Genomic DNA, 25,602 nt, shown 5'->3' on the forward strand with positions numbered 1-25,602 from the left:
TGGTTGAAGGTGTAATCGGTGGGATCTCAGTGACCGATAACAAAGGTTTAATGTGCCCTGACTTTAACCTGCAGGAAGAGTGTGTCTTCTCATTGTCCACTGCCTTCATGTTCCAATACATTACAAGCATCATGTATTACATGGTTATTTCTGAGGGATGTGTTAGGATTTTCAAAGAGCTTGTTTCCAAAAGATGAAGTCTGTGTTCATGTGGCACCTCAGCATGATCCCTGCTGGACTGACGGGTGGCTCCATTAGACAAAATAATGTTTGTGGCTTGGCATTGCCTAAAAACCACTGATGATGTCTGTGAAAAGTACTACACTTAAAGGTCCACTGTGTAACATTGAGGAGGATCTATTGTCAGAAATAGAATATAATATTCATAGGTATGTTTTCATTAGTGTATAATCACCTGAATAGAGGAATTGTTGTTTTTTGTTACCTTAGAATGAGTTGTGTTTTTTTTTACAGTCTAAAGCCATGTTGAACCACCATGTTTCTACAGTAGCCCAGGAGGGACAAACCAAACCCTGACTGTAGATAGGGACTTTTCATGGCCACTGTAGTTTCTCCTACACACTTCACCTGTTCTCATACCCAGGTCATTAAATACAGGTGCGAGTGGTGTTCAGTTAGTTACAATCTGCAACTTCAATCCTACACACTGGTCTGGTTTTTTTTTTTTTCATGTATCTGTACTATGTACTGTACTATTACTTTTACCCCCTGACATTTTTACTTTCTACTTGTTTCTTCAGTTTTAAAGCAATTTTAATAAAAATAACTTTGCTGAAATGTATTATTGTTATATAACTCACTATTTTAGATGAACAAGGACATTGCGGTTGTAACAATTGCAACTGAAGCAAGTGGAAATATCTCTTCTCTACTTTTTCTACTTTGTACTTGAGTTGTCGTCAACTCATTAAAGTGCTTTGATAGAAGTAAACTTACTTTCCATTCAACTACACATACTTAATTACATTGTAAACAATACACAAACAACACATGAATCAAGACAGATTTCAAAATAGCTTTATTGAACAACAACAGTATAATACACAGAATGGGAATGTGTGTATAACTGCAAAGAACAACCATTCTTTTTTTTTAGTTTGTGTTGTGTTTTAAAGTCCCTCAGCGTGGGATCTGAATACTATTTGCACTGATGCCATCTACTACAGGTACAGAGATATATAGGATGAAGCAACACAAAGACAAATTTTCACTGAGAATGGCCCAACTAATTTGAAAATCACAATGAGAATTTTTAAAGAGTAATGAAAGTTACAGGTTTCATTTCTCTGTATGGTTGTGTCACTTACAATAACAATCTGACCTCATAAGGGCTCTCACTCACACACAAAAACATTACCTAAATGTTACCTTTTAACCATTTTTCATATGACATCACATCATCTGTTCAAAGTCTGCACAGCTCTGCTCATGGTTGTACACAAATAAAACCTACTGGAGCTCAATGTATTTCAATATATACAAAAAACTAATAATTGATTTTAAAACTCCCCTTCAGACATGTCATAAAGCTGCAGTAGGTCTCTTATATAAAAATAACTTTCTGTCATATTTGCTGAAACTTTTACTATATGCTGACAGTAGTTCCTGACAGACAATCTGAAAAAATCAGGTCCCTTTGGCTCCTCCTAGTGCTCCTAATGGCATTTGCAAGAATCCACCGGGTCTGAACGAAAACATCCAATCAGAGCCAAGAAAGATTGTTGATTGTTTAGTCTTATTCCCAGGTCGTCAAATACTGATGCTGGAAATGAGACTCATCAATTAAATATCTACAAGCCACCAACCCAAAGGGTCTTTCTATCTTTCTTGGCTAATATTTTGGAACCATTTTACACTGTTATAAAACAGCTTTGGTTTTGTTTTTCTCTTAAGTTGAAGGCTAGCAGTTTTTTCCATTTTCTTTCTCCACACCTATCTCTGTACAAAATGATACAGAGATTAAACTGATATCAATCTCATCAGCTAATGACTTTAAATGCAAATAAACATATTTGCATATAAGTAAAATGTTACTAGTTTCAGTAGCTACAAGTCACATTATCCGATTTATAATATATTTTTTGTATATATTCTTAAAGCACAATTGTACTCATTGTATTAGACATTCATCACAGCTCAATGCTTCTACGTCCTCATGCCCAGCTGCGCTTGCCATGGAGCATTTCAATGAGCAGGTTGTGGCAGGGAACCTCACCACTCAGGTGTTTGCAGTACAGGTAGTCTTCGGCGAGGCTGCTGAGAGAACGTAACTCTGACAAACACAGCAGCAGATGAGCAAAGCGCCCAAGGAGGTGAGAAGAGTTGCACAGTGTGTACTCCAGCAGGGCTCCCTCAACCTGCTCCTGAACACTCTCTATGAAATGATGGTCTTCAAGCTGGTTCACATCTGGTCAGTGGGGGAGAGGGGAAGTAACAACCAGTGAATGTACACAGATCAAAGCTTGTCAAACCTTTTCATATCATGGAGTAGAGAACTGGCGTACCAATGTTGGTTAATAGTTATTCTTCCTTTTCATCTGATAATAAAACCACTTGAACCAAAGGTGTGACCCTGAGTCTAAAAAATGTGCCACAAACCAATTCATTTCCAATATTTATATATATATATATATTAGTGCTGTCAGTTAAACGCGTTATTAACGGCGTTAACGCAAACCCATTTTAACTGCGTCAATTTTTTTATCGCGAGATTAACGTTCTTTTTGGCCTAGCACACTTTGTAGTTTTTTTCACATGCTGTTGCAACAACTAGTAACGTTAGAAAAACTACAACACCACACTGGATCTAGCTAGACCGGAAACAAAACAACAGGCACGTTTAGGTGTTTAAGAGTAGTAGACGTTACGTTTTGAGTGGATGGCGAGCGCGAGACGCCGTAATGGTTGCGAATAATATTCTGAATGGAAAGTTTACTTTTAAAAAGTTGCCAAAGGTTCCATTGACAAGACCAAAGTGATCTGTGTGTTTTGTCGTTGTGAACTGAGCTATCATCGCAGCACGTCCAGTCTGAAATACCACTTGATGGCCAAGCACACAGCTGATGCGAATTCTCCGCCCCCTCGACAAAGCCAGGTGACAATGGATGACTTCAGAGAGAAGCACACGGATAGATGGTGGGCGGCTGTGGCTCGGAGGCAGAGCGGGTCGATCCCTAATCTGAAGGTTGTTGATAAGAGCATTAAAATGAGAAAAAATAATGGGACAAAAAGAAATCAAGGGACATTTAGAATAGATAAAAATGTGCAAATAATTGCGATTAAATGCGAGTTAACTATGACATTAATGCGATTAATCGCGATTAAATATTTTAATCGTTTGACAGCACTAATATATATATATAAAATTCATTTCAGAATCATCCCCGGGGGGAAATTTGTTTGTGACAGTTGTTCTACTCACACATGGTAAAGAATAGAAAAAGTACTTATAATACAATAACAATAGAAAGTCCAGTAAGTCCACACTGATCCACTTTGTTTGAACCAATACGACAGCATCCAATCAAGTTGCAAGGGACAATCAGAAAGTACTACCCCCAGAGCTGGAGCTATGGCTTAGAAACTAGGTGTAAAACCTGGCTCCTCAGCAGGTAAAGTTCCTGAATCCTGTGCCCCTGGAAAAGTTCTTGCACTGGCAACAGGCTATAATTTTACAGATGTTTGCATTGTTAGCATCGTTATATCAGAACTGGAGAGTATTTCTTCACTGAAAGAAGCAAAAAATGGCACTGAAGGCTTTAGAAAAGATTTTTTCTCTTTTCTCCCGACTGGCTTCAGTTAAGAGGATTAATACGTTATTTGGTTATTTGATCTGATTGGTGAAAGTTAGCCCGTGATAATGATTTGGTGCTTGCCTAAACAGTTTCCAAGGAAGATTTCCCAGATGGTTATGTGAAACAAACTATCTTGGTTATGTGAAACAAACCATCTGGAGAGTCAGATTCATTTACAGGTATTTTGGCTAAAAGCACGCATATGAAATAATTAACCAAGAACCCATCAAACTCGAAGTCTTTTTGTTTCAATATGAAGCTTTATGGATAAGAAGCATCAGATATCACTAACCTGAGTTAAAGAGGACGAGGAACTTGATGCATGCAAACTCTTGGCGGTCCACTTTTAGAATGTGGAGCTTCTCAACCAGCTCCTGTCCTCTCTGGACTAGGCTGACCAAGGTAGGACCAGCATGAGAAGTTATGTCTGACAGCTCCATCTGAACCAAAGAACCCAAGTATTGACATCAGGAACTGTCATGGACATCCCAATCATGTCACTTTTTTCTGATAATACACAGGACAAGGGATAATAAAATCAAATGGACACAACAGCAGTGTTAGAAGAATGTGTGCATTAACATTAACAAATCTTCTGGTCGGGACCTGTACCTGCAGGTGGTGGGGTGGATGGATGGCTCAAACACATTCAGGACTGTCACCCAGGAGACTGGGGTTTGTGTCCCATGTGAAACCAAAATTTAACGTTGACTTATTTAAAGTTTTAAGTTACATAATGTTACGTTATGTATAGGGTGCAACTAAAATTTTTTAACCCGAACCACAGTGTTTTCCTAAACCCAACCAAGTAGTTTTGGTGCCTAAACCTAACTGGGACCGTTTCACAATGTTAACCATGTGTTAAAAAAATACAGGCAATAGTGAGTTTCTATAGAGTCCAGTCTGCCCTCAGTCAATGTGAGAGGAAGAATAAATAGAGCCAGGCAGAGCTGCTGCTAGCCAACAGATGGCTGCTGAGGACTCTGGAGGAGAGCTGAGCTTCCGGGGCCATCTACAGATTGGAGGATAGCTCTGTATAATTAATTTGTAGTTAATTTTTAAACTTTTGGGATTAAAAAGTGGATGTACACTCTTGCCTGTCAACCTGTCTGCAGCAGCAAGCCGCAGTGACGTTACTTCATATTTTACAGTGATGAGACAAAAAAGGAGCTAGTTGTACTAAGTTGTACTACATGGTAAATTCTGAAAAGATGTATCTGATTCCAGCTATTGGTTGTACCAAGTTAGCATATAGCCCTGACTGAACCAAACTCCTTTCAGAAAACAAGCATTTGAAAAGTTATTTGCTTGTCGTCTTGAAGACAGACCTGTCAAAGTATGAGTTCAGACTTTTTACAAGTCGGCATTATGATGTAGTTATTTCGGGATCCTTTTGATCCGTTTATTTCAATTAAATCATAGCTAAATCTGGTGGGTTCATACAACTGTGGTAAGGTCATATAGTAACCAATTGGCATTTCTGTTAAGAGAGTTTGGAAAGTAAACAGTATAGTATACCTTTTCGAGGGAATTGCAAAGTTTATTGTGCTTGTCTAACTGTACTCAATCATTGAGGGTTTGAGGAGGGGAAATGCTGCCCCCTATTTCTTTGGCGCATGTGGCCAGGGATAACACATTGCACCTTTAAACAATGAATGGAAATGTTAGGGAATTATATGTGACAGAAATCTCTAAGGAATTAAGGAGAGACTTCCTTCCCAGAAAATGTGATTTCCCTTCTCCAAACACTGGATGCTATTATAGACGTATCGTAGACTAAGGCACGTATGCCCCACTTGCTCCACATGCTATGTAGCCATTTGCTTTCTAAAATATCTTTTCATTGTTACAAATACAAATTAAAGAGATAGCAGAGAAAGCAGAGATGACTCACCTCCTGTCCGGTGACCAGAAGCAGACTGCCCTCTTTGCCGTACAGGACCTGTCTGGAGATGATGTCCAGGAGCAATAGATCACTCCAGCAACTGTGCAGCAACTTCATCTGGTCACTCACCTTGAAAGAAAAAGTTAAAGTACAGGTTTTATCCAGCTCATCGTCTGCAGACTCTTTCAATCAATCTGAGCTTGCTCCAACCAGGACAGTCATTGTGAGTATGCTAACACGCTTACACAGAATGCCTGGATCACCTGACAACTCTTTCTTTCGTATGTTGAACTATTTCTGTAGGCTTGATAATTTGGGGACCTTAATGAAGATGGTACAACTGTGCACACATTCCAATCATTAACTACAGCAGCTGAGAAATGTATTTGTTCTTATTTTGACATGAAAATGCACAAATCAAATTAATACATTTCTCAATTAAAAAACGGCTGGCATCCCAGGAGCCTCTGTTCTCTCCAAGAGTGAACATCACCTATTGGTTTATGGAGTACCGTTTTGAAACCTTGAGTTTGGCGTTATGACAGTGGAGGTGACATACTGCCAGTTGAGCTGCACAGTTTCAACTCGTCCAGAGCAGGGAACAAAGGTGATTCACCTGGACACACAAGATCTCCTATTACAGCTAAGCAGTACACTAAAATATGTTTCTGAAACGGTTTTAGGTGAGAAATAGTCAACACAGTAACAGAATCTATTTGATCAGCACTGCCTAGCCCACTGAGCTAATAAATTAAGTCAGATGTTGGTTCATTTCTCCATAAGACTGCATGGTATCAGCTTTAATTGCAGCCAATGGCGCTCCCCCTGCTGGCCTTTACATAAAAAGACTACATAAAAAATAGGTTTAAGACTTCCATGTCCATTATGTGTGACGTGACGTGCTACGGTAAGCGTACTGACTCATTTCCGGTTTACTTCCTGCTCTGTGTACACTGTTTGGTGCTGTAGCTCTGTCAGTGAACGCTAAATCTAAATTAGTTTTACTCGTTACAGCGGTTATTTTCCCTCTTAACATTTAAATGTAGACTAGTTCTACCTAAACACTCAGAGTTACTCCTTCTTTTAGCGACTTTTCGCTATTTTCAAAGTTTTTCATACACGCTAGCTTCAGTAACATTAGCAGTTAGCTATGGCTTCTCCCTCTCCCTCTCCTCTGTCCTGCTCAGTGTGTCAGATGTTCAGTTATTCCTCTGGGTCCGTGTATGTTTTGGTCATTGGATTTTCCTTTCAGAAACGGGTATTAAAAAATAGAAAACTAGTGGTTATTTGATTTTCATTTTAAAATACAAAAATTCAAATTGAAATACAAGGCGTTTTTCTTTTTCATGGTCAAAAAGGGATGAGCGAAATTAAAAAAATATTCGATTTTCATTTTCTATTTCATATAACAAAAAATAAAATCACTAGAAAACAGAAACGGAAAAAAAGGCCTGTTTTTTCATATTCTGAAACCGGATGTTGTCATTTACAGGACGGTGCTGTGGAGAAGAAACAGTAGGCTAGTAGACTGCGGTCAATCCAGCCGTGAGTCCGATCTCCGTGGTCAAATCAGCCGCACTTAAATTTAGAGTGTACAAGTATTCTCAGCATTATGGTAAATGCGGAGAAACAGCGTATTTACTTCCGGTTTTCAAAATAAAGGTATTTAGAACAGTAAGCTATAATTAAAATATGTTACATTAAAGTGTTTCATGCGCCCCTGATGAATAAAAAACACTTTATATCAAGTATCTTTACTGCACCAGTGTGGAGAAATGCCAGAAATTTCGCTCATCCCTTTTTGACCATGAAAAAGAAAAACGCCTTGTATTTCAATTTTAATTTTTGTATTTTAAAACGAAAATCAAATAACCACTCGTTTTCAGTTTTTTAATACCCGTTTCTGAAAGGAAAATCCAATGACCAAAACATACACGGACCCCTCTGCCTCAGACAGGGAGGCTGGGTGACTGAGCGAAGGAAGACTAAAACGGCGAAGCCCACAGTTCACCACCAACCCATTCATGTTTCTAATACATTGTCCCCACTCAGCGACACACCCGCTGAGGAACCAACTCTGATTATTGGCAGCTCCATAGTCAGAAACGTGAAGTTAGCGAAGCCAGCGGCCATAGTTAAATGTATCCCTGGGGCCAGAGCGGGCGACAAAGAATCCTATTTAAAACTGCTGGCTAAAGATAAAAGTAAAAATAATAAGATTGTTATTCACGTCGGCGGTAATGACACCCGTTAACGCCAATCGGAGGTCACTAAGATTAATGTGGAGTCGGTGTGTAATTATGCTAAAACTATGTCGGACTCCGTAGTTTTCTCTGGACCCCTGCCCAATGTGACCAGTGATGACATGTATAGCCGCATGTCGTCATTCCACCGCTGGCTGTTGAGGTGGTGTCCAGCAAACGATGTGGGCTTCATTGATAACTGGAAGCCTTTTTGGGGAAAACCTGGTCTGATTAGGAGAGACGGCATCCATCCCACTTTGGATGGAGCGGCTCTCTTATCTAGAAATATGGCAAAGTTTATCTCTAAAACCTGACAGTCCAGAGTTAGGACCAGGAAGCAGAGCTGCTGTCTTACACACTTCTCTGCGCTTTCTTTAGAACAGTCACCCACCCAAAACCCCATAGAGACTGTGTCTGTCCCCCGACCACCTAAATTATTTAAAGAAATAAAAACAAGAGGAGTTCAACATAAAAATCTAATAAAAATTAAAACTAATTCCTCAGTAGCACAAAATAAGAGAATGAAATGTGGACTGTTAAATATCAGGTCTCTGTCCTCTAAAGCTGTTTTAGTGAACGAATTAATATCAGATTATGATATTGATTTACTTTGTCTTACTGAGACCTGGTTGTCTCACGAGGAGTATGTTAGCCTAAATGAATCCACCCCCCCTCATATTAATACTCACATTCCTCGAGGCACCGGCCAAGGAGGTGGAGTATCAGCCATATATGATTCGAGCGTTTTAATGGACCCTAAACCTAAACTAAATTATACTCTTGACCTTGTTTTATCATATGGCATTGATATTGAACATTTAATAGTCTTCCCACATAATCCTTTCCTATCTGACCATTATTTAATAACTTTTGAATTCATACTATTAGATTATAAGCCATTAGGCAAAACTTCCTACAGCAGATGTCTATCTGACAGTGCTGTAGCTAAATTTAAGGAGGAGATTCCTTCAGTGTTTAATTCAATGCCATGTCTGAATTTAACAGAATCCTATAATAACTTTAGTCCCTCTGAAATTGATAATCTTGTCGATAGTGCTACAGGCTCACTACGATCAACATTAGACTCTATCGCTCCTATAAAAAGGAAATTATTAAAACATAGGAGACTAGCACCTTGGTATAACCACCAAACCCGCCAGTTAAAACAAATAGCTAGAAAATCTGAAAGGAAATGGCACTCTTCCAAATTATCAGAATATCACTCAATGTGGCAAGACAATCTTAAAACTTATAGAAAGGCCCTCCGTAATGCCAGAGGAGCCTATTACTCAGCACTAAGAAAATAAGAATAACCCTAGGTTCCTCTTCAGCACTGTAGCCAGGCTGACAAGAGAGTCACAGCTCTATTGAGCCACATATCCCCATAAACTTAAGTAGCAATGACTTCATGAGCTTCTTCTATAATAAAATTATTACTATTAGAGAGAAAATTAATCACCAGCTGCCATCAACAGTTATCAGTGGCTCTCCAAGTTCAGGGACTTTTGCTAATGTAAACTTAGATATATATTTAGACTGTTTTTCTGCTATCGATCTTCATCAGTTAACTTCAATCATTTCTTCATCGAAGCCATCAACCTGTCTATTAGACCCGATCCCAACTAGGCTGCTTAAAGAAGTTGTTCCCTTAATTGGCACTTCTTTACTGGATATGATTAATCTTTCTTTATTATCAGGATATGTACCACAGTCCTTTAAAGTAGCTGTAATTAAACCTTTTCTTAAAAAGCCCACTCTTGACCCAGGGGTTTTAGCCAACTATAGACCAATCTCTAACCTCCCCTTCCTCTCTAAGATTCTGGAGAAAGTAGTCGCCAAAGAGTTGCGTGACTTTCTACATAACAATAGTTTATTTGAGGATTTTCAGTCAGGATTTAGAGTTCATCATAGCACAGAGACAGCTCTGGTTAAAGTTAATAATGACCTTCTGATTGCTTCTGACAATGGACTTGTCTCTGTACTTGTATTATTAGATCTTAGTGCTGCATTTGACACCATTGACCATGATGTTCTTTTGCAGAGACTTGAGCATCAAATTGCCATTAAAGGAACTGCACTAAGCTGGTTTAAGTCATATTTATCAGATCGTTCGCAGTTTGTACATGTAAACGATGAATCTTCAATAAATACTACAGTTAGTCATGGAGTTCCACAAGGTTCTGTTCTTGGACCAATACTATTTACTTTATATATGCTCCCTTTAGGCAATATTATTAGGAATCACTCCATTAACTTTCACTGTTATGCAGATGATACGCAGTTATATCTATCGATCAAGCCCGATGAAATTAATCAATTATCTAAATTACAAACATGTCTTAAGGACATAAAATCCTGGATGAGCTGCAATTTTCTGATGTTAAACTCAGAAAAAAATTAAATTCTTGTTCTTGGCCCCAAAAACCTTAGTGACTCACTGTCTAAAGATATAGTTACTCTAGATGGCATTACCTTGGCCTCTAGCACCACTGTCAGGAATCTTGGAATTATTTTTGATCAGGATTTGTCTTTTAACTCCCACATGAAGCAGACCTCTAGGACTGCCTTCTTTCATTTACGTAATATTACAAAAATTAGACACATACTATCACAGACAGATGCAGAAAAACTAATCCATGCATTTGTTACTTCAAGGCTGGATTACTGCAACTCTTTATTATCAGGTTGCCCCAATAAGTCCATTAAAACGCTTCAATTAATTCAGAACGCTGCAGCACGAGTACTGACAGGAACTAGAAAAAGAGATCACATCTCTCCTGTACTAGCTTCTCTGCACTGGCTCCCTGTAAAATGTAGAATTGAATTTAAAATCCTCCTCCTCACCTATAAAGCTCTTCATGGTCAGGCCCCTTCATATCTTAAAGAGCTCATAGTACCCTATTACCCCTCTAGAACACTACGTTCTCTGAATGCAGGGCTACTTGTGGTTCCTATAGTCTCTAAAAGTAGAACAGGAGCCAGAGCCTTCAGTTACCAAGCTCCTCTCCTCTCCAGCTTCCAGTTGTGGTTCGGGAGGCAGACACCATCTCCACATTCAAGAGTAGGCTTAAGCCATTCCTCTTTGATAAAGCTTATAGTTAGGGCTGGATCAGGTGAGTCCTGAACCATCCCTTAGTTATGCTGCTATAGGCCTAGACTATCGGGGGATTTCCCATGGCGCACTGAGCTCCTCTCTTCCTCTCTCTTTCGGCACTCATTCATGTTCCATTAATGTATGTTACTAACTCCACTTCTTCCCCAGAGTTCTTGTGCTTTCTCGTCTCGCAGGTTCTTGTCGATCCTGGTGGAGCCTCCTGCCATGGTCCTGCTAGATTGCCATTGCAAATACTGTTGTTGCTGTGCACCTGTCTGTCTGTCTGTCTGTCTGTCTGTCTGTCTGTCTGTCTGTCTGTCTGTCTGTCTCTCTCTCTCTCTCTCTCTCTCTCTGTCTCTTTCTCTCTCTCACCCCAACTGGTCGAGACAGACGACCACCCACCTAGAGCCGAAGGATCTGTCCTAGGTTTCTGCCTTTTAACAGGCAGTTTTTCCTTGCCCTTGTCGCCAAGGTCTTGCTCATGGTGGTACTGTTGGGTCTCTGTAAATAATGTTTTAAAGAGTTCAGTCTAGACCTGCTCTATTTGAAAAGTGTCCTGAGATAACTTCTGTTATGAATTGGCGCTATACAAATAAAATTGAATTGAATTGAATTATATATACTGTCATATAGTGTATATATATATATAGATATATGTGTATATGTGTGTGTGTATATATATATATCTGGCTTCAAGCAGACATGAGGAGCAGGCTACAGACATTTCTTTCACAGAAATCTTTACTATACTTTGTTCTAAAATCAGTCAGTATTCACTTGCTCACTACAGCTGAATCATCTGATTTCTGTCATCAGAGTGTAATAACTGCAGAGACAGGGTTTCAGTCACTTGGGTCAGACTGGTCTGTGTGTGTGTGACTCGTCCTGTCAGCATATGCTCATCACAGTCAGCACAGTGCAGCAGGGAAGCACAGGGCAAACATGAGAGTGGATGTTCCAATGTGTGAATTTTAACGTTGTGTGTTTGTTTGTGTGTGCAGGTGCATGTCTGCCCATGTTTGCATCTGTAGTTCAGTCTGCAGTCACTCTGACATGAGGTTTTAAGACTAGGTTTCATATAAATTAAATGTACTAAGTAGTATTTAACTGGTTATGGAACAGTCTCAGTTTAATACTGATGCCTCTATATGACCTACATAAACAAACAAGACCATCAGAGAGAATATTTAATATTTCTATATAGTTATTCTTAATGCCTGCCACTGGGTCAGATTTTCCTTTAAATCAATTAAAATACAGTGGTAGAAACACAACCAATTTTGTCCACAGGTGCCGCTAGAATCAACACCTAATGAAAGTTCGTCATCATCATCATCATCATCATCATCATCATTATCATTAATCATTTCTACTAATATAATTGTTGTTGCTGTGCACCTTTGTGTCTGTCTTTCTAGCTTCACCACCCACCCCTGCCTACCCTCTTTCCAACCCCAACTGGTCGAGGCAGATGGCTGACCCCCTAGAGCCAGGGTCTGTCCAAGGTTTCTGCCTCTTTAAAGAAAGTTTTTCCTTGCCGCCGTCGCCAAGTGCTTGCTCATGGTGGGAACTGTTGGATGTCTATTAATATTTTTTAAGGAGTACAATCTAGACCGGCTATGTTTGAAAAGTGTCCTGAGCCTTACTGACAGATGTGAGAGCGCTATCAATCTTCCCAGCTAACTCTTCACTAAAGAATAAACCTGAGAGCAGGCAATGTTCAGGTCGTAAGTCATGAATGATCAAAGATAAGCATGCAGAAAGAGCACTGGGCTTTGAAGCACATTGGACATAGTGGCCAAACTGTGTAATTACAGCAATGGTGTCTGTCACAGGATGTTCACTGACCTAAAAATACTCTTTCCTATAAGCTTACATTAGGAGAGAAGCGGCTTTAAAATGGTGGATACATTTTTTTGAGTGTCACAACCCCTGCAAAATAACTAATTTCACTATCAGAATCTGATCCATTCAGTACAATAACATTTGGAAAGTCCAGAAGATGCACATAATTAAATCATTGTATCTCCATTAAAGAGAGAAAGTATTATGTTCTTATTTATTTTACAATCATACTTAGACTCAGACGTAATAGGCTTCTTTTCTGTCTCTTTGGTCTCTTTGGTTGTTATAACTGTGTACTTTTTAACTACAGGATGATAAGATATAGGCCTATTCATTTTAACATTTTAACATTTTCTTACACCCCTTAAAACCACTAGGGGTTCCCAAAGCTTGGTTGAAAACCATTCCTCTAATGTGCTTGCTCTATGGGCCACATGATACGGAAGCATATATGAAGATCCAGGTAATTTGATTAACTTTTTTGGCTTCATTCGCCACTAAGCAACTTCCATAGAATTGAACAGAGCCCACCTCCAACGCTGTACCCAGTTCTTCTTAATACATCCATGGTTAAAGATGGTGGGACAACAGAAAAACAACATGGACATGGACACATATAAAGAACATATGAGTCTACTCTTTAGTGTAAAATGAAAAAAGGCCGATATGGACTAAGTGAAGGTGTTTCTAATAGTTTAAAAACCAAAACCAGCTGACAGGACCTTACCTTCAGCTGTTTGAAGAAGATGGATGTGCGTGCCCACTCCACGATGGAGAAGAGCGTCTGGTCAGCCATGAGGCACATCAGGCTGAAGGTGCTGAGGTTTCCGTGTTTCTCCCAGACCGTCTGCTCCTGTACGAGACGGGCGGTGATCTTGCTCTGCAGCTGGAGCTCATCTGGATCGCATCGCAGGAACTCCATCACTAGCTGAGGCATCCTGGGACCTTGCGGAGAGAAAGCTCTCAAATGCAGCTCGTCTGAGCCGACCCCTGCAGCGGGGCCTGGTGAACTTGCGCAGTTGTTGGTGCGCTCAGACTTGATTGTCCAGTTTGAGAAGGAGGTGCCCTGGTACTGGGTGGCAGCCGGTGAGTATGAGGGCAGGAGCAGTGACTGAGGCTGGTAGCTGATGCGATCATTCTGTGCTGCAGGTAGGGAGGCGCTGTGAAGGATTGGGACTTGGTGGAGGCCACCAGTGAAGGTTAAGTCTCTCTGATGGGTTGAGGAGACCAGAAGTGGGCTACTCTCTATTCTGAATCCATTTGCTTGAATCAAAGCCTTCCTCTGCTGCTTGAGGGCACGATCACGCTTGTACATGGGGCCAAACTTGTTCCTGCCGCCTCGCATCCGATCTGCACGAACAGCTGATGAGAAAAGTTATTTGTTCAGAGCAGTTTCTTTCAAGCTCTGTGCTGAAAACCCTCATTTTTGAGGCCCAAGACAACATTATGACTGACATTCCAAAGCTTCATGGGGGGGTCAATTGTGTGATGTACACAAAATGTAAGGTCACATTATTATTACCTTGATTTTGTTACAGTTTTTTAACTTAAATATGTACTGTCTAACTTTATATGTTAAATAGATAAAGGTGAGTTTATGTGTTTTAAAGGGTCATGTTGTTACGATGACTAGGATGGCCAGATTTTACTGTTCAATAAGCTGCTTTTAGTTTAATATTAAGGCAGAAATTAGTGAATGTAATAGCAGAGATTGTGGATATTTTAACTTGATGTAAATTATGTATTGACACATTTCAGAGATTAGATGTCTAATAAAGGCATACAAGTTATTTTGATGCATTTTAATATTGAATAGCCTTAATAGCCTCTATATCCCTTTATAGGTGGATATAAGAAACATGCTGTGAATACAGTGAACACAATGAGCCAAAGTACAAGAGGCAATGACTGTTTGGATTCCGCAAATGTTTAATAAATGTAAATTGAGAAGACGCTGAATAAGAAAAATATCAGGAAAACTCATCTCTGCTCAATATTCACAGGAACTAATCTGCTCAAAATTCATCCAAATCTCTGGTTTTACACAAACAGTTATTATGCAGTTATTTTGTTCAATGTTTGGGTTCATTGTACAGTTCATCAGTTGTTTTCTACTGTTATTGTTATATATTGAATATAATATGAAATATCCATAAAATATCTCACTTAGTCAGTTTGCTCAATGATAGAAAAGGTTTTCTTAAGGAAAAATGTTGGGATTTAGATGATACAGTGTCATTAGTCAATACATAGGGCAACAATACAAAAGGGCCCCTATCCTAGGGCAAATGTGTAAGTACAGGGGAAGAAGACAGAAGGAATAGGGTGTTTTTTTAAGAGGGAGGGAAATAGATTTTATGTTCTGTTGTATCATCGTATCATAAAGTATACTCAGGAACTTTTTACCATCTTTTTTTTTTTTTAGCATGCAGGAGTAATTCCAGCTGAGGTAAAGCAGAACTGTGGAGAATGTGGGAGAAATCTTCCATATTACAGTGTAGGTCCAGGCTGTGTAGGCTTTTAAATAAAGCGTTTCCCCGCTTTTCACTGTAATTATTTACAGAGCAATTTACAGAGAAAATTCTTATTAGATTTTTTTGGCTTTTTTCAGAAGTTGATTGTACAGAATATTGACCATTACTTATTGAGGGCATATTTACACAGTACAGTCTATCACAAAAAAAGCTACTATTATCATCTTCCTGTCTACAAATGTTACTGTTGCTGTTTATATATAAATTATATTTTTACATAGTCATTTATGTTTACCTTGTTGTGCTAGTTTGTTTTGCTGTGCATATGCCTATTTCTGTGTGCGTACATTGAGAGCAATGTAAAACCTGAGTCAAATTCTCTAACAAAAAAGGAAATTTTGGAATTAAATTAAAAGCCTCTGGGTAAAGCAGATTGCCAGATGGTAACATTTGTTTGGTTGTGATAGTCTGTCTTCTCATTTTTAGGCAAAAGAAACAGAGTGTAGAGCTAATTCCTGCACACTAACTACTCTTTTCAGAAAGCCAATCTGAAATATTGAAATAAACATGTCGAGGTTTTATGCTGTAACTATATATCAAAACGTTTAAACAGTAGCCTACTTACAGGGTAATTTCTTTGTTAATTTGACTTAATTGACGTTGATACTATGATTATTTATTTGTAACATTAACATGCCCTCTTTGCGCAGAAACACTGCCTTTGATCCGTATCCCTTTGACACTGTATATGTGATGGCTACATCAGATGAACTAATTTTAGGAGTGATGACTTATTATTACTATAACCGTATTATTATTATTATCATAATCATTATTATTAGTAGTAGCAGCACTGTTATTATTATTATTATTATTATTATTATTATTATTATTATCATTGTGCCATTTATTGCTGTTCATTTTCCTTTTCCTTTCGCTATGTTATGCATGTGCACTTTTGTCAGCTGTGTTTGTTAAACGTGATACCTTGACTTGATTATTATTATTATTATTATTATTATTATTATTATTATTATTGCTGTTACAGGAAACGGAAAAGAATGCAAAAAAAACATTAAGAGAAGTTATATAGTTCACTGTGCCAGACGTTCTCCTTGCAGCAGCGCTCCATTTCTTCCACTAACCCTGCAAGTGAACCCGTCCTTACCTTCCAGTCGCATGCCGACATGAAGACACTTCTGAAACCTGCAGAACGGACACCGTTTCCTTTGGGCTTTATCAATCCTGCACTCCTGGTTTTCTGCACAGATGTACTTCTTGTTGTTCTGAACCGTTCTCTTGAAAAAACCCTGCGGGTGTTGAAGAAGAGAAGGCAGCTCTGTAGGTCCCCACTGGCTGTTTGCAATATTTTTGCTAATTAAAAACCTTTTCTGCATTAACATAAAATCTAAATCTACCTTGCAGCTCTCGCAGGTGAGCAGACCGTAGTGGTACCCAGAGACTTTATCTCCACAGACCGGACACAGATCCTCCAGGCCCGCATCGTGTCTGTACTCCATTCTGGAAAAACCTTTAGGCACATCACGCAGATAAAGACATATAATGAAGAGTCGTTCCAGCCGCAATTCTACTACAAATAAAGACATAATGGCACCTAATGAGCTCCTAATGAGCCAGGAGGACGGATTAGAAACAAGCTGTATCAACAGGAAAACTGAATATAGAGTATCTATTAGGACAATCAAGTGATAAATACAGGAGCATTTACTACCTTGAATCTGAGTTTGCTTTACTCTTGAGTGTTTAATAAAGTAAAATCAAAGTTGGAAGAAATGCAGAGTATTCTTCCAGCTGATCAGAGCATCACTGCTCTCCGCTCTCCAGGGTCCTGAACCCAGCTGCAGCTCTCTGGTCTGAAGCTCCAGCAGAATATAATGATGTAAATTTCCAGCAACACTGGTTTGTTTCCTCCCTCTTGTCCGGCTTAATTTAGAATGCATCATCATTCTCCTGCCTGCCAGCTCGGTGGGGGGCGGGGGGCGGGGGGCGGCCAGTAGTGGTAAAGTTGCAGTAGGTAGCTTTTATAAAATTAACTTTTGTCATATTTGCAAACTTTCACTACACCCTGACAGCAGTAAGTGCGACAGATAATCTGTGAAAAAAAACAGGTTCCTCTGGCTCCTCCTAGTGCCCCTAATGGTCTCTGCAAGAATCCACCGAGCCTGGACGAAAACAACCAATCAGAGCAGATAGTCAATCAATCGTAGAGTCTCATTCCTAGGTTGTCAAATACAGACTCTGGGAATGAGAATCAACAATCAACTATCTTCAAGCTTCCAACCCAAAGTGTCTTTCAGTCTTTCTTGGCTAGGTAATATATTCTAATACGACTATAATAATAATGTTACTATGATCTACTATGATAAAAAAATAATCTAATCTAATATATATATATATATATATATATAGTGTCATGTAATATAATCTAATATAATCCAATATAATTTAAAGTAATGTTATTTAATCTACTATAATAAGAACAATCTAATCTAACCTAATGTAATATATAATATAATATAGGTATAATATTCGCCTCTACCTCTCATGCCTGTATCTGAATTCTGCATTTTTCCCTTTACCTTTACTTTTGTTGTCCACCATGTTTGGCCTTCTGACAAAAAAGCAGCTGACTACAAAGTACAGGCTGTACTCCTTGATGTTTGGGAGGGAGCTGAGGTATCCCCCAGAGGAGCCTATAGAATACGAAGTAAGATTGTTTAATGTTCTCATCTTTAAATATATAGAAATATTTCCTGCTATGTCCTCTACTTTCAAACTGATTAGTGGCAGGTCACAGAGGGCAAAATCAGTAGCCTGCTGCCTAGAGAGGAGATGTCTGAAGGCCTCCAAAACCAGGGCTCCATATAAGAGGAAATCAAAGTCAGTGTAAAAAAAAGCAAAGAGAAGGTCTGCAAAAGGAAAGAGAGGGGCCAGGAGGATCATTTTCATGAGTGTCCTCCAAAACAAATGTGAGACAGGAGCAAAGAAAATGGGGCGAAATGGAGTTAGACATACTTGGATCCTTTAAACTTGAGGGGAAAAGTGCTGATTGTGACAAGGCCTCACAATCCAAGGATGCAAAAAAATGTAAACTTCCACAAAGTAGACCCAAAATTATGCATTTTACAAATAACTTGCTTTTTAAAGTATATTTTCTTGGCTTTTATTGCCTTTATTATAGAGACAGCTGAAGACAGACAGGAAAGGGGGTCAGAGAGAGGGGATGACACGCAGCAAAGGGCCGCAGGTCGGATTCAAACCTTGGGTAGCTGCAGCAAGGACTCAGCCTCGGTACGTGGGTCGCCAGGCCAGCTCTACCCACTGAGCTATCCGGGTGCCCCATAACTTGCTTTTTTAACAATGATCACAGACACATGGGCAGGAAAGAGAAAGGAGACCCTGTGGTCAAATGTACTTCCAGGCGGCAGGAAAAGAGTGTGGAGTAAGGTACATTATTTTTTAAAGAAATTACTATTGATAGATAGATAGATAGATAGATAGATAGATAGATAGATAGATAGATAGATAGAAAGAAATACTTTAGTTATCCCCGAAGGGAAATTATAATGTTATAGCAGCTGATTAAGAGTCAATTATCATTAGAAAGTCTTATTGCAGTGGGGAGGAACGATTTTCTGTATCGTTCCTTAGAGCAGCGGGGATGAATGAGTCTGTTGCTGAAGCTGCTCTTTAGCTTGTCCAGTGTTGTGTAGAGGGGGTGGGAGGGATTGTCCATGATTGCCAGCAGTTTTGCTAGCATCCTCTCCTCCACCACCTCCTCCAGGGTGACAAGCTTAGAGCCAACAACAGATTCAGCCTTCTTAATGAGTTTGTTCAGTCTGTTGGTGTCCTTTGCCTTGATGCCCGCACCCCAGGACACTGCAGCAAAGAAGATGGTGCTCGCCACAACAGACTGATAGAACATCTGCAACATCCTGTTGCAGACATTGAAGGACCTGAGCCTCCTCAGGAAGTAAAGCCGGCTCAGGTGTGGCTCCCCACACCACTTCACAAAACGATCGACCAGGTCCCTGTACTCAACCTCCCCCCTGCCCTCCAGACACCCCACAATAGCTGTGTCATCAAAGTATTTTTGAAGATGACATGACTCAGTGCAGTACTTAAAGTTTGCACTGTAGGTGGTGAAGAGGAAGGGAGACAGTACAGTTCCCTGGGGGGCCCCGATGTTACTAATCAGATGGTCAGACACAGTTCTTTAATCTCACAAACTGCGGTCTGCCCGTCAGATAGTCATCGACCCATGTGATGAGGGGAGCACCCACCTGCGTGTTCTCCAGTTTGGCCTTCAGCAGTCTGGGCTGGATGGTGTTGAAGGCGCCGGAGAAGTCGAAGAACATGATGCAGACTGAGGTGTTGGGTCTGTCCAGGGAGGAATAGGCCTTCTGCAACAGGTAGATGATTGCATCATCAAACCCCACATGAGGTTGATATGCGAACTGCAGGGGGTCTTGCGATGGGCACACTAATGGTCTGAGGTGTGCCAAGACCAGTCTCTCCATGACCTTCATGATGTGAGAGGTCAGAGCTACTGGCCTATTGTCCTCCAGTGTCACAGGACGTCCCTTTTTGGGCACTGGGACCAGGCAGGATGTTTTCCAGAGCACTGGCACTCTCTGAAGGTGTAGACTCAGGTTGAAGAGGTGCTCCACAGAGCTGGTTGGAACATGCCTTCAGTACGCGAGGGCTGATGCGGTCCGGTGCAGCAGCTTTCCTCTGTTTGAGCCTCTCCAGCTCTCTCCTCACTTGGCTGACTGTGATATGAAGTCCAGTCTGGGAGGTGGGGGATGTGGCAGGGTCTGTAGTGGGTGTAAGCAGTAGGTTGGGGGGTGGGAATGACGAGGTTGATACAGGTGTCTGTTGCAGGAGGTGGTAGGGGGCTGTGGGGGCTGTGGGAGTGTCCTGTGGTTGTTGCTCAGAGGAGCAGTAGAGGGGCTGCCAGGAGTGGGGGAGCTGAAGTTAAACTTGTTGAAGAACTGGTTCAAGTCGTTGGCTCGTTGTTCATTCCCCTCAGCTGCACCCTCACCTCTCCCCTGAAAGCCGGTGATCTCTCTCTTTCCAATCTACACGTCCCTGGTGTTGTTGTTCTCCAGTTTGTCCTCCAGTTTTCTCCTGTATGCATCCTTACTCCCCCTGATGCTGTGTTTGAGCTCTCTTTGTACACACTTGAGTTCTGCTCGGTCCCCTGATCTCATTAAGAAGGGCCTTCAGGTTGCTGGTTACCCACGGTTTGTTGTTTGGGTAGCATCGGACCTCCTTGGAGGGGATGGAATTGTCAATGCAGAACCTAATGTACTCAGAGACACAGTCAGTAAGGCCATCAATGTCCTCCCTTTGTGGCTCATACAGAGCATCCCAGTCGGTGGTCTCCAGCGCTCCACGCAGTGTTTCTATGATCTCAGGAGACAATTTCCTCACTGTCTTCACTGTGACTGGTTGTTTCTGAACCACAGGCTTGTATGATTCAATTCAATTCAATTCAATTCAATTTTATTTGTATAGCGCCAATTCATAACAGAAGTTATCTCAGGACACTTTTCAAATAGAGCAGGTCTAGACCGAACTCTTTAACATTAATTACAGAGACCCAACAGTACCACCATGAGCAAGCACTTGGCGACAAGGGCAAGGAAAAACTGCCTGTTAAAAGGCAGAAACCTAGGACAGATCCTCCGGCTCTAGGTGGGTGGTCGTCTGTCTCGACCAGTTGGGGTGAGAGAGAGAGAGAGAGAGAGAGAGAGAGAGAGAGAGAGAGAGAGCGACAGACAGACAGACAGACAGGTGCACAGCAACAACAGTATTGGCAATGGCAGTCAAGCAGGACCATGGCAGGAGGCTCCACCAGGATCCATGAGAACCTGCGAGACGAGAAAGCACAAGAACTCCGGGGAAGAAGTGGAGTTAGTAACATGCATTAAAGGGACATGAATGAGTGCAGAAAGAGAGAGGAAGAGAGTAGCTCAGTGCACCATGGGAAATCCCCCGATAGTCTAGGCCTATAGCAGCATAACTATGATGGTGAGAGCCGGACTAGGGTCTGGTCTGACCTGCCCAGTGGTGGCAGGGAAGTGGAGCTGTACGCATCTTTAACATTTGCGTACAGCAGGTCCAAGGTCTTATTGTCTCTGGTGGTGCATGTGACAAACTGGTGGAAGGTTGGGAGTGTGGACGAGAGAGAAACATGGTTGAAGTCCCCTGTGATGATGATGATGATGATGAAGGCCAGGTCATACACTGCTTCTGCTTTCCCAGACGGAGGAATATAAACAGTGATGATGATGATGAAGACCACTGTGAGGAATATAGACAGTGATGGCGATAACACTGGAAAGGTCCCGTGGCAGATAATATGGACCGAATAGTCCGACGGCGACGAGCTCGATGTCCGGGCCGCAGACACGCTCTTCCACACAGTCGTGCCCGGCGTTACACCACCTGTTGTTTATGAGCACGGACAGTCCCCCTCCTTTCTTCATGCCGGTCGCGGTGGTGTCCCTGTCGGCTGGAACCGTCTGGAAGCCGGGAATGGTGACGTTGGAGTCCGGTATCTGCTCGTGTAGCCACGTTTGTAGGGTTTAAAGCTCCTCTTCTTCATCCTCCGTTTAACCCCCGCTCTGCAGCCTCACCGTCTCCTCAGCTCCTCCGGTATGGAGGGTCTCTCTCCGGTCAGGATGCTCGGGTACCTCAGGGCGATCATCTGGTCGCGGGTGTAAACAATGCGACTCGCCGTTGCCATGGAGACCCGTGCAAACAAAAAATTAAAAGTGCTCAAAAACGCCCAAAAAGTATTTAGGCGACGTGAACAAAGTAGTAAGAAAGTAAGAAAAGAGTTAAAAATAGCAAAAAAGACACTGAAAACACACTGAAACTACAACAATGATAGGAGCCTCAATGACAGGCTGCCGTTGTAACAGGCGCCATTCCAGAAGTGAATAGCTTTTGCTAATCTGGAGGAATGTGATTTAATATTGTTTTAGCTTGTTGTTGCCTATGTAAACAAATTAATTTTGGTGTGATGAAATGATTTAAAATAGTCAGTATTTCTAAGATATATTGTAAAGCTATAGTGTGATTACAATATTTCAGTCAGCCAACTCCCGTTTGAAATGTTCATTATAGCAGTATAGCATATTTAGATTTTGGCTCCCCGCAGATATGTTTCCATAGAGATATTGGGGAGTGATGAGCAAATACCTTAACCCCTAACCGGAGCCTACAGGTGGATGCTCACTTAAAATCCTTTTATTGGCTTTTATTGCCTTTATGATAGTGACAGCTGAAGATAAACAGGGAGGGGGGGGGTACATGGGTCACCAGCTCTACTGACTGAGCTAACCAGGCGCCACAGAAACATCTTTTAGTGTACTGTTTAGCTGGAATACAAGATTGTGTGTGACCAGGCGAGCCGCCATTGTTTCCGGCTACGGACAAGTCAAAACTGTGAAGCGTAGATCAACTTGCAGTACGTCATGTCCGCTGGCTTCCGCTGGCTCCGTTTTACTGTCATGACGACAGCCACACCGCCAAAACCTCAAGGCTGACGTCACGATAGGTTCACACTTCGAAGGAAGTAGCAGAATTGATACAATTGTACCAATCAGCAGTTTTTTTTATGTAACCATGACAACGAATAATATTTATGTAGTGAGGAGCATACACCAAAATTAATGTTCCAGCAAACTGTTTCTACTGCAATGTTTCAAAGTCACCAACAAATAAATGTCATAGAGAATAGTTAGAATCTTTTTTTCCTGGTGAGGCAATAAGGGGTCCTCAAAAGCCACGCCTAAGAACACCTGCCTCCATATCAGCAGTTGATTCAACCACCAGTTGGTGGAGGCGCCTTTTTATTTTGCGTCTGAAGAATTAGCCATAAGAAAATGACCTCCCCCTCTCTTAAAGGATAAGATGTGCTGAAATTCAAGCTGTTTGTAGGATTAGAGTCAGTAACAAACATGCAGAAACTATTAAAACACACAGTACTGAATTTGTTACAAATAAAATTCTGCATGCAAGCAACTGTCCCTCCAAGCTAATGCTCCTCTCCGGCAGCACTGGATGCGGTGGACGTTTTTTATCTTACACTACAGTCGAAAGATTTTTATGCAACTCTATATCTATATCTATATGATATTAATGCATACAAGTAAATACACAACCTAAATGATGATAACAAATAACACTGATCTGCCTATTTAAAATGATTAAATCAACAGTAATAATACTGCTAAAATGGCAAATGTTTAACAATTTACATATCCAAATGAAAATTTTTAAAATTTTTCTGAAGTAAGGGATTCTGTGGACATTCGTGCCACTTGGTTTGACAGGTGATACAGCTGTGCAGTATGTCATAAGTAACTGACGTTGCTTAAGACTGACAGGCAAGGATTTCTCATCTAGCAGTTTTGGCCCCTCAGTCTCTATCTAATGAAAGTCCTGAGACAGTTTTCTAAGTTTTTATTAAGTTTATTAATTCTATTTTTCCTTGGTCAAATTGTATGGGAATTCTGAACGTCCAATTCACCTGAGCTGCATATGTTTGCAGTGTGGGAGGAAACCGGAGAACCTGGAGGAAACCCATGCGGACACAGGGAGGACATGTAAACTCCACACAGACAGAAAGAGGCGGAGGTAGATCCAAGGAGAGGTGGTTCTGCTGTGAGGCCACAGTGCTAACCACTGAGCCTCCGTGCTGCCCTATGGAAGATGAATGAGCGTAGGACATTACGTACTGCGAGTACGTGATGTCCGCTGGCTTGAGATGGCTTCAAAACAATTCAATTCAATTCAATTCAGTTTTATTTGTATAGCACCAATTCATAACAGAAGTTATCACAGGACACTTTTCAAATAGAGCAGGTCTAGACCGAACTCTTTAAAACATTAATTACAGAGACCCAACAGTACCACCATGAGCAAGACCTTGGCAACGGCGGCAAGGAAAAACTGCCTTTTAATAGGCAGAAACCTAGGACAGACCCTTCGGCTCTAGGTGGGTGGCCGTCTCTCTCTCTCTCTCTGACAGACAGACAGACAGACAGACAGACAGACAGACAGACAGACAGACAGACAGAGAGACAGACAGACAGACAGAGAGACAGACAGACAGAGGTGCACAGCAACAACAGTAGCAACAACTACACTAATAGTAGTGACTGATAATGATGAACATCAAGATGATGACTACGACGACGACAACGATGGGGGAGAGGAGTGATGTGAGATGTGATCTCTTTTTCTAGTTCCTGTCAGTATTCTGAATTCATTGGAGTGTCTCAATGGACTTATTGGGGCAACCTGATAATAAAGAGTTGCAGTAATCCAGCCTTGAAGTAACAAATGCATGGATTAGTTTTTCTGCATCTGTCTGTGATAGGATGTGTCTAATTTTTGTAATATTACGTAAATGAAAGAAGGCAGTCCTAGAGGTTTACTTTATGTGGGAATTAAATGACATGTCCTGATCAAAGATAACTCCAAAATTCCTGACAGTGGTTCTAGAGGCCAATGTAATGCCATCTAGAGTAACTATATTTATATCTTTTATTAAGAATTTAGTTTTTTCTGAGTTTAACATCAGAAAATTGCAGCTCATCCAGGTTTTTATGTCCTTAAGACATGTTTGTAATTTAGATAACTCAATCAATCAAATCTATTAAAAGGTTATTATTAACTTTAACCAGACCTGTCTCTGTGCTGTGATGAACTCTAAATCCTGACTGAAAATCCTCAAATAAACTATTGTTATGTAGAAAGTCACACAACTCTTTGGCGACTACCTTCTACAGAATCTTAGAGAGGAAGGGGAGGTTAGAAATCGGTCTATAGTTGGCTAAAACCCCTGGGTCAAAAGTGGGCTTTTTAAGAAGGGGTTTAATTACAGCTACTTTAAAGGACTGTGGTACATATCCTGATAATAAAGAAAGATTAATCATATCCAGTAAAGAAGTGCCAATTAAGGGAACAACTTCTTTAAGCAGCCTAGTTGGGATCGGGTCTAACAGACAGGTTGATGGCTTCGATTTGGAAATTACTGAAGTTAACTGATGAAGATCGATAGCAGAAAAACAGTCTAAATATATATCTGATTTTACATTAGTTAGTTCTTGAACTTGGGGAGACAGTGATACCTGTTTAGTGGTTGTACCACGGTGCTAGTTTCCTATGTTTCAATATTTTCCTCTTCATAGGGGCAGTAGAATCT

At 40.8% G+C, this 25,602-nt stretch overlaps 1 protein-coding gene and 1 long non-coding RNA gene across 2 annotated transcripts; both read right to left on the reverse strand.

Annotated features, from left to right (window-relative positions):
- Positions 1-1,028: 1,028 nt before the first annotated feature.
- On the reverse strand, positions 1,029-17,176 carry nr5a1b (nuclear receptor subfamily 5, group A, member 1b). The gene is made up of 7 exons (XM_051412335.1): positions 17,089-17,176; positions 16,775-16,887; positions 16,525-16,666; positions 13,610-14,244; positions 5,710-5,829; positions 4,108-4,255; positions 1,029-2,428 (listed from the first exon to the last, which is right to left on the reverse strand). The coding sequence occupies exons 2-7, from the start codon at positions 16,874-16,876 to the stop codon at positions 2,175-2,177; spliced, it is 1,401 nt and encodes a 466-aa protein (XP_051268295.1). The 5' UTR covers positions 16,877-16,887; positions 17,089-17,176; the 3' UTR covers positions 1,029-2,174.
- Positions 17,177-20,868: 3,692 nt separating this feature from the next.
- LOC127370399 (uncharacterized) lies at positions 20,869-24,398 on the reverse strand. Its single transcript, XR_007886231.1, has 2 exons — positions 24,367-24,398; positions 20,869-21,053 (listed from the first exon to the last, which is right to left on the reverse strand). It is a non-coding gene; the product is annotated as an uncharacterized LOC127370399 (long non-coding RNA).
- Positions 24,399-25,602: the final 1,204 nt, after the last annotated feature.

This window comes from Dicentrarchus labrax, unplaced genomic scaffold (assembly GCF_905237075.1).
Source record: "Dicentrarchus labrax unplaced genomic scaffold, dlabrax2021, whole genome shotgun sequence".
Lineage (NCBI taxonomy): Eukaryota > Metazoa > Chordata > Actinopteri > Moronidae > Dicentrarchus > Dicentrarchus labrax.